A 12,571-nucleotide genomic window follows, 5' to 3' on the forward strand; every position below is an offset into this window, starting at 1 on the left:
CATCCCACAAAACCCCATCTTGGTCCACACTGCAAACAGCTATGCACCACCCCCACACATACACACTACCTCTCTCTAGCTTCCCCCTCTACTCTTGTCTCCCCCCTCCTGTATTCATCTCCCTTCTGGTTAAGATTCTGTGACCCATTATTTCAGCCACTCCTTGACAGGGTCCTCGACTCCCTAGCCACCTGCCCTTTTGGTCCCACTCTCCCAGGAAACCCACCCTTTCCATGGATGAATCCACCCATCTGCCTTTACTGCACCTGCTGACTCTCAGTAAGCGGTTATTAGAGAAACCGGCACAGCCAGGCAGCCAGGCATCATCATGAATTCCTCATAACCAGTCTCACCCAGGTCCGCAACAGAGCTCATCAGTTAGTTTCCCTTGTCAGCTGCTCCCACAGTGAGCCTCACGTTCCCTTCGCTCCCTTCACACCCCAGTACCCCCCCCCCAACACCACTCTCTGCAGGTGGCCTGGCCCTCCACCCCCAGAGAAAATGGGAGTTGGTATGGAGAGGAGCCTTCACATTGCTCCCACCCAATTCCTCCTCTCACTCCAGTCTGCCCTGGCATGGCAGCCCAGCTGAGGAATTCGGACTTTGTCCTTGGGACACGGGCGAACATGGTGAAAGTTTAATCAGGGGAGTGGTACTCCGACAGAATAGGATTTGGGACTCACTGGAAGCAGTGCGGGGCCAGGATCAACTTTCCAAGAAAAAGAGTAAGAAGTGGCCCTGACCGGCGATGTAGTAGAGAGAGTGTCCTCCTGGAGCTTCAAGGGCGCAGGTTCAAGCCTGGGTCAGGGCATATATTGGAAGCAATCAGTGGCACAACTAAGTGGAACAATGATTTGATACAAGTTATTGTTTCTCTTTCTCTATTTTCCCCTTCCTTTCTCTTCCCCTTCCTCTCTCTCAAAAGAAGAAGAGGAGGACCTGGCCGATTGGCTCAATGGTAGAGCATTGACCTGGCGTGTGGAAGTCCCGGGTTCAATTTCCAGCTAGTGCACACAGGAGAGGCACCCATCTGCCTCTCCACCTTTTCCCATCTCCTATCTCTCTATCTCTCTCTTCCCCTCCCGCAGCCAAGGCTGCATTAGAACAAAGTTGGCCCAGGCACTGAGGATGGCTCCATTGGCCTCTGCCTCAGGTGCTAGAATGGCTCCAGTTGCTATGGAAAAACACCCCAGATGGGCAGAGCATCGCCCCCTAGTGGGTATTCCGGGTGGATCCTGATCAGATGCATGTGGAGTCTGTCTGCCTCCCTGCTTCTCACTTCAGAAAAATACAACAACAACAAAAAAAAAAAAAAAAAAAAAAGAGGAGAAGGAAGAAGAAGTAGGAGAAGAAATGGCCAAACAGTCCCAAACAAACCAAAAGAAGTGATGTATCCACTGGCCCTGAGGGATAGGGAGAGTGCCCCAGAAAGAAGGAGTAGCAGAAGGGTCCAGGGATAAGAGAACTTGGCTCCTCCAAGGACTACGAAGGGTTGAGGTTTGTGTGGGTGGAACATGGAGCACTAGCTGGGAAGAGGCAAGAAGTGCTAGGGAGGGCCCTCGGCCAGCCCCGGGCTGCTGCAGCTCCCTAGTGTGCGGCACAGTTTCTCCCGGTAAAGGGTTATAAGTAGAGGAATGGCCTGGTCAGAACTGTGTTTTAGAACAATCATTCTGCCTGTAGCACAGAGAATTTTAATTGGAAGGGGCCAAAATGGAGGCAGGAAACTGGGTTGGTTGATTAACACCATCGTCCAGATGAAAGATGATGGAGTCTTAGGCCATGGGATAGCTGCTAGGTCAGAGTGAAACAGAACAGGTTCCATATATGTTCAGAAGCTGGGACTGACAGGTCTTTGTGACTGACTGGAGGCTTTTTTTTCTTCTTTTTTTCTTTTTAAAATATGGAACGCTTCACGAATTTGTGTGTCATCCTTGCGCAGGGGCCATGCTAATCTTCTCTGTATCGTTCCAATTTTAGTATATGTGCTGTCAAAGCGAGCACTGACTGGAGGCTTTTTAAGATGAGAGAGATGTGATGGGTTAATGTTGATAGAAAGAGGTTTCAGATACAAGGTAGAGAAGATGCTGGTCTTAAAGTCCCTGAACACAAGGTGGGAAGGAAGCTCCAGGGCCAAGGTGGAGGGACTGGACTTATAAAGCCATTTTGATGAAAGAGAAGAAAGAATGGACACAGGTTAAGTTTGTGGGTTTTGTATATAGTTGGCCAACAACTATTCTCTCTGTGGGACAGAGGCTATTTTAAAGAGCTGCTATGGAGAATGACAAAGAGATATGACCAGGAAAACAGCAAGATTGTTGGAAGCTTTGAGAGCCCATGGGAGGCTGGAGGCCGGACATTAACAGAGACACCACCCTGGGTGACGGTGGGGCTTTCTCAACAGCATACAGAGGCCAGGCATCAGGCCCCAGGCTGGAGTTCACCTGGAGTGGGCAATGCTGAGACAATGGCATGTGAGTTGAGGATATTGGTGAGAAAGGTTGGCATAATAGAGCCTGAAATCTAAACTGGTATTGGGTGAGGAGAAAAGACAAGAAGGGGACAATGGAGACAGAGTACAGTGGTATGACGCTGGAGGCTCCCATCGGGTGGCAGGAGAGGTGGAGAGAGACTTGCCACATGCTCCTCCTGGCTCAAGAATCAGACTCTGGGTTCTCAGCCATGTCACCTGGATGCCTGGATACTGGAAGAACATGTTCCAGAAACTTCCACATCTGTCCCAGCCCAGGTGGAGCATATATCACATCCAAGCACATGAGACCTCTGGCCTCCTGAGGACACTCAGGTCTCCCCAGAGGGGTTTCCTCCAGGCTGCAGAGGACTGACGCACGCCCGGCATGCTCAGCGCTCTGCACAGGACAGCACTGCCTTCCCGCCTGCTCCTCAGGACCAGTGAGAGTCCCCGGGGCATAACCATGGAAGTCAGCCCCAAGGACTGCGAGACCCCCAAGGATGGGACATGCCATTTCCACCCTCACAGCCTGCTCTCCCAACCTGGAGCTTGCACCCTGAGACTTCTCAGACCTGTTCACCTGGGGAGAGGAAGGATGAACACAAGTACTAGAACCAGGAGGTCTCCTTCTCTGGGTCTGTTTAATTGTTATTTCCGGGTGAGATAATGGTATTATTGCTGAGTGAAGCAAGTTACAGTGAACTTACATTTTTTTTAATTTTTAGTTATTGATTATGGAGAGGGAGAGACAGACAGGAACATCAATCTGTTTCTGTATGCGCCCTGACCGGGGATTGAACCGGAAACCTCTGCATATCAGGACAATGCTCTAACTAACCAAGCTATCCAGCCAGGGCACAGTTAACTTATCTGAGCCTCAACTTCTCAGTCTATAAAATGGGGTGACTTCCCAGAAGGACTGTTGCAAGAAGTGCTAGAACATCAGTGCTATTGTTGGAGTTTTTAAATTATTATTATTGATTTTTTTAAGATTTTATTTATTCATTTTAGAGAGAGAGAGAGAAAGAGAGAGAGGAGGGGGAGGAGCAGGAAGCATCAACTCCCATCAAGCCCAGGGTTTCAAACTGGCGACCTCAGTGTTCCAGGTTGACACTTTATCCACTGCACCACCACTGGCCAGGCTGTTATTGATTTTTAAAGACAGAAAGAAAGAGAGAGATGAAAGGGGAGGGAGAGAGAAAGAAGAAGAAACATCAATTTGTTGTTCCACTTACTTAAGCATTCATTGTTTGATTCTTGCATGTGCCCCATTGAGGACCAAACCTGCAACCTTGGCATATTGAGACAACACTCCAACCAACTGAGCCATCCGTCCAGGGCCAGAGATTCTAATTCAAGTCCCATCTGTCCTGACCAGACCTTCTGAGCTGATCTCTGTCTGGGAAACAATGAAGCTCAAATCCCCAGCCCAGAGCGAATGAGGAGGAAGGAGGCTTGATAAACTCCTCCCTTAGGATTAAGACTGGTGGCCCGGTGTAGGGAGTGATCACCCCGGGGGGTGCCCACAGGCAAACAGCTAACACGCAGATGCTGGCTCTGGTCCACTCTACTTATGTAACTAACTTAATTCTTCTAACAACCGTGGGAGGCAAGTACTATTATGATCCCCATTTTACAGAGAAGAAATCAGAGCACTGAGGGATAAGTAACTGGTCTACTGTCACACAGCCCATAAACAGCAGAACAAGTCTCAGCTCACCTTTCTAGTTTGCTGGGGTTTCTTAAACTTCCTGTCTGTGTCTTGTGTGACCCCTGTCTTTGGCTTCCACAAGTGGACAAGGGATCCGGCTCTGCTTTGGGGATAGGAGGACAAGGCAGCTGGGAGCTGGGCTGTCCACCACAGTCCGGTCTGGTTTGGGGATCCCAGACAGAGTAGACAGTGGCAGCTGTGGGGGGATGCAGGACAGGGAGCAGCGCTGGGCCCGGGGCCTATGCCAGAGGAGGGCGACCAGAGCCAGGTCTGGCTGAGTCCCAGGCCTCCCAGCAGGCTGAGCTTGGGCCCTTGATCCTGTAGACCCCTGTCATGTGCCTTCTTTGTGCATGGGGCCAGGCATGTGGCGCACAATGGCAGTGATTCCTCAGAGGAATCCAGCAAGGCCTCTCAGGACAAGGTCCAAGATCCTCGTGACCCCGCATCCTGCTCAGCCAGGCTTGCCAGCCGCAGCAGTTCTGAGAGGAAGCCCTACCTGCTGACCCCAACTGGGTCCTGGGCTCAGAAAAAGCAACTGCTCACCTAGGATCTGGCCCCTACCTTCTCCTGGATCCCTCAGGCATTCTGACTCGGGTCCCAAAGAACACATGCAAATCTTTCTGGTCCAGAACTTCAGGCAGGACAGCCCTCTGGGTAGAGCATTAGAGCAGGGGACAGAACCACTGTGTTGGCAGTAGCTCTTTCCTCAGAGGCCAGGACATGTCCTTGGCCCCTTATTCTGCTGCTCAGAGTTCTTCTCCAGGTCTCAGGCGGGGGCAGCCCTCTGGGACTTCTCAGGTCTGCAAGGGTCTGACCATCTCTGGACTCAGGAAAAATGCTGGAGCTGGGTCTGTGTGAGCTGAGTTCTCTTCTCCCTGGCTGCCTCTTCCCTGCTGACAAACCCTGACATGTCAGCACGCCCCACTCAGATCTCAGCGCCTCCTCAACTCCACCTCCACAACCTAATCAGTCCCAGGGGCTCAGTGGCCCTATTAGGGCTGACTATTCTCAGGCCCATGTCTGCAGATGGAACAGCTCCCCCATGAGTCCCAGCTGCTCCGGAACATCTTTCCCTGGATCCCACATCTGGAACTGAATCCTCCTTCCCCATGAACCTGTTCCTCCTCAGTGCACCCAGCCATCAAACCAGAGACCAGGGTGATTTCGCTGGCTCCTCCCTGCACACACATCTGGCAGCCAAGAAGTGCTGTCAACCCCACCCCCTCCAAATCTCTGGAATCTGTTCCCTGTGTCACACATTAGTCAGATCTTAGTCACCTCTCTTAGTCTCTGCCCTCTACCCCATCCCTGTGCGGCATCCAGAGTGAATTTTCTGTCGTGATGACTTCACTCCCTTGCCCGAAAGGTTCCCAGATGAGCTTAGGTTGCTCTCAGGTTGACGCGCAATCTCTCTCGGCACCAAGGCATCAGCTGATCCCTTCATCCCTGCCGTGGGCACCCCTCATACCCGTGCTCTGGCTCCAGGCCTGCCCCTCCGCCCCGACCTCCTGCCTTTTCCTCAAGCACCTACTACATTAGTCATCCCTCACTTTCCTTCTCTGTTGGCTCTATCCTCAAAGGCCAAATGGCATCTGGGTGGACACCATGTGGGTGGCTGCCTGGTCCATGATTTTCCCTTGTCTGAGAATGATCTGGAACAAACAGGTGGGCTCCCCACATCACGTGCTACAGAAGGCTAGCTGGACCTGCAGTGGATACTGGACCCAGACTGGGCCAATCAGAAAATCCCGCCTGAGTATTTGAAACTCAGAATTGACAGTTTGGAAATCCCAGGCATGGAGTCTCATTAATGCCCATAAATGACAGAGCACTGGAGGCACCATGCTGACCTCTGACTACTGGGACCACCTGCTTCCTACCCTCCTGAGTCAGCTGTCCCTTTAATTCAATGCAAAAGCCAGGATTCCTTTCCATTGTTTGCAAAAGAAACTTAACTAACCTGTTGCCTCAATATCCCCACCAACAGCTATGACACTATTCTTCTCCTGTCAACTTCTTGATCAAGTCTTCCACAATCACTCTACTCCCTTACCTTCCACCTCCTTACTCCTGAGCCCACAGTAATAAAATTTTGCAAATATTTATTGGGCATCTAACTTGTGCAAGCCTATGAGGACAAATAAGACAGAGCCTTTGGCCTCAGGAGCTCACAGTCTAGCTGGAAGGACAGGCACAGTAAGAGGTAAGTGCAAATTGCAATAAAGATGAAGGTAAAATGTGGCAAGGGTGATGGGAGAGAAGCTCGCAGGGTTTTATGAGAGGGAGGGGATCACTGGAGGATGCACCAGCATCTTCCCGCACAAGTTCCAGTTCAGGAAAATAAAAACGAGCAACTTTTCATTCTTATTTGAAATGAAAATAGATTTATTAATACCTGTGTAAAACAGAATATATTATAACTATTTAGATTACCCACTTTATTGATAGGAGCAAACTTCAATAAGAAACTTGGCACACTGATTTTCATCTGCTAAAATGTTATCATCTGGTAGATAATAGTAATTAGGTAAGTAGTGAGAATGGTAGGGAAAGGCCAGAAAGGAAACCAAGAGGCTGACAGAGGCCTTATTTCCATAGTCAGGCCCTTCGTAAGCTCTATCCTGAGACTAGCAGGGAGCCATTGAGGGTTATTGAGCAAGAGAGGGTACTTGCCACTTTGGTGGCTAGTGTCAGGGAAGTAAGAATTGCTCCACCCCTTGGTCAGCCCTTAAACCCTATCCACCTCCATCCCTGCAATTCATGGCTCCCACATAGTATTTGCAATCCTTGAGCTGTCTGTCAGGCATCGGGGGCAGAGGGTGTTCAAAGGTCGGGGCTCAGAGGGAGAAGGGATTCCTGCTACCCTCTGTCCCCAGCCCGCCAGCCCCAGGTTGAATGTAATTGTCCTCAATGAAGCCATCATCATCCTCATCTTCACCCAGCTCCTGACAGATCTCCTTCCTTGACTCGGGCAGCGGGCGGTGCTGGTAGCTGGTGCGGTATTTGCGGCAGAGGTGGCATTTGGCAGCGAGTGCAATGAGGAGAGAGAGGACCACAGCTCCTAGCACAACCCCCACCAGCACAGGCCATGCCCGGGTGCCGGTGCCCGGTTCAGGGGACATGGCTGATGTCGTGGGGAGCTCCGAGGGCCCCACAGTGGCTGCAGAGAAAGGGACAGTATATAAATGGGCCCCAGGTGGGCTCCCTGGTGAAACGGAGAGAAGTGGAGCATGGTCCTGCCAACCCCAGCATCTAAGGGGAAACCACCCCCCTCTTGAGCTCCCCTCCCACTGCCACTCACTTTGGTTCGTGTCACTCATGGAGTGGCTGGAAGGCACCCGTGAGCCTTGGCCTTGGCCAGAAGAGCCCTGGCTCCAAGGAGATCCCCAGGTGCCAGGCAGCCCTGGGGCACAGATCCTGGAACATACACACAGGGCACACATTTCAGGCCATTCTCACAGCCATGTTAGGCTGCTGCACAGACTCTGGAGACTGGACAACTGACAGTAACCAGTTGTCCACGGGGGAGAAACAAGCTGAGAAATTGGCTATTTGTAAAGGAATAGTGTAGGGACCAGCTCTGGGAGCGGCTGGAAAAGCAAGTGAGTCCTAGAACTGATACCGAGCATACCTTAGGACTCAGGCAGCAGGCATCATGCTCACAGGAATCTGTAATGAGGGTAGAAATAGTATCCCCTCTCTAAAGATGAGGACTCTGAGGCCCAGAGGGTAAACTAACTCAGCTGAAGTTCCGGGACTGGAACCCAGGTCTCTGATCCCAGGGCCCGAGCCCAGTTTGCCACACTGCTTGGTAAGCTGAGGATGGGAGGCGGAGGCAGAGGCAATGCTGGCTCCCAGAGGTCGACAACAGCAATTGCTTGGAGCTAACAAGCCAAAGTGGAAACCACACCACACGTTGAAAGACAGTGCCAGTCCCCACCCAGGGCAAGGGGCCGCAGACACAATCAGGGCAGACTGGTCCCTCTGCTCCTGAGTCTGGAGCTCCTGTTAACCCACCTCTAGCCTCAGGCACATCCCTACCCATTCACCTGTGCCCTCAAAGGGAGGCTGTATTCAGGGAGTAGCTAAATGCAAATCACCTGAATCAGGAAATCATCTGGATGAGAATCACTAGGGCTGGAAGGGATCTGAGAAGGAGCACCTGAATTAAGGGAGTATCTGGAGGAAGATCATTCTAGGTCGAGAATACCTGCAGGAGGAGCACCTGAATCAGAGAAGTCAGGGGTCAGGGGGGAGGCAACACCTAAATCTGGGGATTATCTAGAAGAAGAACACCTAGGTTAGGAAAGTACCTGTTGGAGGCCCAACTAGGACTGGAGATTATTGCCGGTGGAGTACCTGAACAGAGGAGTATCTGGACAGGGATACTCAGGATAAGAAAGCACCTAGGAGAGAAGGAATATTTTAGGGGAGTACTCCACCATAGTCTTTTTTTTTCTTTTTTCTTTTTTTTACAGAGACAGAGAGATAGACAGGGACAGACAGACAGGAACGGAGAAATGGGAAGCATCAAACATTAGTTTTTCGTTGCGCATTGTGATACCTTAGTTGTTCATTGATTGCTTTCTCATATGTGCCTTGACCACGGGCCTTCAGCAGACCAAGTAACCCCTTGCTCGAGCCAGCGACCTTGGGTCCAAGCTGGTGAGCTTTTGCTCAAACCAGATGAGCCCGCGCTCAAGCTGGCGACCTCGGGGTCTCAAACCTGGGTTCTCAGCATCCCAGTCCGACGCTCTATCCACTGCGCCACCGCCTAGTCAGGCTCCACCATAGTCTTTTATACTGACACTCCAAGGAGACCTTTCCTGCTCACCACCTTGTCACCAAGTCCATCTGTTCTTCCTCTAAATGTCTCTGAATGACTACTTCCCTCCTCTGCACCCCACTGCCACTTCCCCAGTCCAAGCCACCTTCATCTGGTACCTCAACTTTTACAATAACCTCCCAACTGGTCTTTCCCATCTCTAGTCTATTCCCTATCATTCCTCCTGCTTAAAAATCCTTTAAGCCTGACCAGGCAGTGGCACAGTGGATAGAGCATCAGCCTGCAATGCTGAAGACCCAGGCTCGAAACCCTGAGGTCACCAACTTGAGCGCGGGCTCATCCGGCTTGAACACTGGGTTGCAGGCTTGAGCATGGGATAGTAGACATAACCCAATGGCCTCTGGCTTGAGCCCAAAGGTCACTGGCTTAAGCCCAAGGTTGCTGGCTTGAGCAAGGGGTCATTGCCTCAGTTGGAGCCCCCTGGTCAAGGAACATATGAGAAAGCAATCAATGAACAACTAAGGTGCTGCAACTATGAGTTGATGCTTCTCATCTCTCTCCCTTCCTATCAGTCTGTCCCTGTCTGTCCCCCCACCTCTCTCTCTCTCACACACACACACACAAATCCTTCAAGATATAATTTTTAAAAAGAAGAAAAAAAAAACTTTCAAAGGCTCCCCAAATGAAGTACTACCTGCAAATTCCTCAGCTTCACAATTCAGCACATGGCCCTCAGGCCAAACTCTCCCTCCTCCCTCCTGCACAAGTCCTCCCCCTCCCACCCTCCCCACCCACCCCCATCATCCCCATCCTACCTCCACACACAGACACCTCCCACCTCACCCACCCATCTACATTCCCAGCCCTCCTCAGTTTCTGGAGTCCACCATCCCTCAAGGCCAAATCAGACCAGGCCAGCCCTTGAGGTTGTGCCAGGACCCTCTGGAAGGACACTTTTCACTGACCTACCCTATAAAACTACCAGCCAGAATTGGCCAGTTACCAGATGGGCAGCTCCCTGGGGGCAAAGACTGGGCTGAGGAACCTGTGCCCTGGCACTGCCAGAGAGCTTGGCACTTGGCAGCTCATTGCAAGTGTGTGAGTGAAGGAGAGAACTGAGCATGAATATGGGGGTGGTGTGAGGGCAGGAGACATTAGAAAGGAGAGGTAAGTTATTCATTAGCAAACATTCAGTGAGTGCCTGCTGTGGACCCCACACTATGTGCTGAGTCCTCTAAAAACAAGATTTTGTTACACTGAAATGAAGTGAATTCAGTTTGACCTTTCTTTTACTCCTATTCCTTTCCTTCTTGCTCTGTCCCTGTGAATTCTTCCCAAGGACACATACCCACACCCACAGGCTGTCACCCCACCCCCTCAGGTCATATTTCTTCCACCAACAAACACACACCCCCTGATCTTACAGACACACACACACACACACCCTGATTTGTAGCTTCCCTCCTGCCCTCAGGAGCCCTCAGGGATTTGTGGGTCCCCCCTCACAATCCCCCAATCCTTCCCCTTTGCTCCCCACCTGTAGGAACTGTGCACAGTCCGTGGAGGAAGCTTCCGGCCGGGGCGGGCAGACAGTGGGCGGGCCAGAACTGCGGCTTGACTCACCTGGGGACGCAGCAGGTGGGGCTGAAGCTTGCAGGTGAGGGCGGAGGGCTGGGCAGCAGGCAACGCCCCCAACAGGGCGGACTAACTCCACATCTTCCCTAGCTTTTGCGGAGAACCCTAAGGTGCAGACCTCACCCCCACCCCCCAGTACTGGGGGTAGGGGGGGGGCTGGGGCAGTTGGGTTCCTGACAGGGAGGGGGTGGTCCAACGGGCACTAGAAGGGACGGACACCTCAGCTGGCTGCTGCCCAGGCTGGCGGCCCTGATAAGCAATGAGTTTCCGGTGACAGGTCCAGAGTCCGGAGTTGAAGAGGGAGCTTTGCAGACCTGTGAAGGCGGTGGGCCGGAACCAGAGGGCAGGGGGGTTGGGCATTCTCCCCAGGCAAAGCCAGAGGGACCAAGGACAGTCAGAATTGCCTGCGAATGTGTGTGTAAGCGCGCCTGTGTGTGGGTGTGGGTGTGGGTGTGTGTAGAGGGGATATGGAGGTCATCGGGGAGTGTGAGTTCAGAGGCCTTTAGAGAGTATTTATGTGCCTTTGGGGGTTATGGTGTGTGTGTGTGTTTACCTGTAGAGAGGGTGCAAGCCGTCATCTAGACCTCAAAGGTCCTGTGACCCCACAAAGCTAGGCTTTGAATCTCCCTTTTGCCCTACTCCTTGTCCTTGAAGACCCAGTTCAGGAGTCACTATCCCTGAGCCCTCAGTCTACCCTGGCAAGTCCCGACCTGCACACCCTTTATCGCATCATGTCTCTATTTATTATTATTATTATTTTTTTTTTTTTGTATTTTTCCGAAGTTGGAAAAGGGAAGGCAGTCAGATAGACTTCCACATGCACCCGACCCCGGGATCCACCCAGCATGCCCACCAGGTGGTGATGCTCTTCCTATCTGAGGCGTTGCTCTGCCACAATCAGAGCCATTCTAGCGCCTGAGGCAGAGGCCACAGAGCCATCCTCAGTGCCCAGGCCAACTTTGCTCCAATGGAGCCTTGGCTTGCGAGAGGGGAAGAGAGAGACAGAGAGGAAGGAGAGGGGGAGGGGTGGAGAAGCAGATGGGCGCTTCTCCTGTGTGCCCTGGCCGGGAATTGAACCCGGGACTCCTGCACGCCAGGCCGACGCTCTACCTCTGAGCCAACCAGCCAGGGCCATGTCTCTATTTATTTTGTAACGATTTCTTCCTGTGCTGCCTCCCCCATTAGTCAGGGAGCTCTCCCAGGGTGAAACCAACTTTTGACAGTCTCTGGGTTGCTGGCAGGCTCTCAGTGAATATCAAGGGAGGAAGCCCTGAAGGCCCAGAAATTCTCGGGGACCCTCAGGCCACAACACCAGCAAGGACTGTGCCCATGGGTTGCAAGTGGGGTGAGCCAGAACCCTGGCAGCAAAGTGGAGGACCTTGCAGAACCTTGGATATCAGCATGGAATCTGAACTCCTACTACCGGTGGCTACTTCCGACTTCTCCCACCTCATCTGGTGCCTGCCTTTCATACTCTCTCCTCCAGCCACACCAAACTGTTCTCTATTCCTAGGACCCACCATGCTCTCCTGCCTTAGGCTCTACATGTCCTGTTCCTGGGACCCCTAATTTCCACCCAACCCTCACCTCCAGCCCCTCCCCTGGCTCATCCATCACTCACCAGGCTGAGATTCCCTCCAGGCCCTACTCAGGTACCTTCCCTCACTCTCCCTAGTCTGGGTCCCTCCTCGCACCCCCTGTGCCCCAGCAGACCCTGCCATGTCTCCCCACTGCCCTGACCACAGTTTGTGATTTTCTCTTCATTTGGCAGGGCCTCTTATGAGCCTGGAAACGGGGTGGGGTCTGAGTCTGTCTTGTTCCCCTTCAAATCCCCAATATTTAAAATGGCAACAAGAAATATTTCTGAAATAAATGAAAGCGAAAGGAAAGGGAATACTACCTGGGATGGGACAGTGAGGAGTCAGAAGCTTTAGGGTTTTGCTTTGATTTTGAAGTAAGTAAATTAAAG

The 12,571-nt window shown here is 52.0% G+C and overlaps 1 protein-coding gene and 1 non-coding gene across 12 annotated transcripts; both read right to left on the reverse strand.

Annotated features, from left to right (window-relative positions):
- Nucleotides 1–1,894: 1,894 nt before the first annotated feature.
- LOC136401865 (U6 spliceosomal RNA) lies at nucleotides 1,895–2,001 on the reverse strand. Its single transcript, XR_010750791.1, has one exon. It is a non-coding gene; the product is annotated as a U6 spliceosomal RNA (small nuclear RNA).
- Nucleotides 2,002–6,559: 4,558 nt separating this feature from the next.
- C3H1orf210 (chromosome 3 C1orf210 homolog) lies at nucleotides 6,560–10,726 on the reverse strand. Of its 11 annotated transcripts, none has more exons than XM_066376045.1 (6): nucleotides 10,591–10,726; nucleotides 8,495–8,587; nucleotides 8,282–8,391; nucleotides 7,813–7,850; nucleotides 7,483–7,598; nucleotides 6,560–7,341 (listed from the first exon to the last, which is right to left on the reverse strand). In XM_066376045.1, exons 5-6 carry the CDS (start codon nucleotides 7,499–7,501, stop codon nucleotides 7,019–7,021), a joined length of 342 nt encoding a protein of 113 aa, XP_066232142.1. In that variant the 5' UTR covers nucleotides 7,502–7,598; nucleotides 7,813–7,850; nucleotides 8,282–8,391; nucleotides 8,495–8,587; nucleotides 10,591–10,726; the 3' UTR covers nucleotides 6,560–7,018. The 11 variants fall into 11 exon arrangements, with proteins under 11 accessions (XP_066232142.1, XP_066232145.1, XP_066232137.1 ...); XM_066376048.1 differs by having other exon boundaries at nucleotides 8,282–8,406; XM_066376040.1 differs by lacking the exon at nucleotides 10,591–10,726 and adding an exon at nucleotides 10,505–10,550.
- Between the last annotated feature and the right edge of the window lie 1,845 nt (nucleotides 10,727–12,571).

The sequence above is a fragment of the Saccopteryx leptura genome, chromosome 3 (genome assembly GCF_036850995.1).
Source record: "Saccopteryx leptura isolate mSacLep1 chromosome 3, mSacLep1_pri_phased_curated, whole genome shotgun sequence".
Classification (NCBI taxonomy): domain Eukaryota; kingdom Metazoa; phylum Chordata; class Mammalia; order Chiroptera; family Emballonuridae; genus Saccopteryx; species Saccopteryx leptura.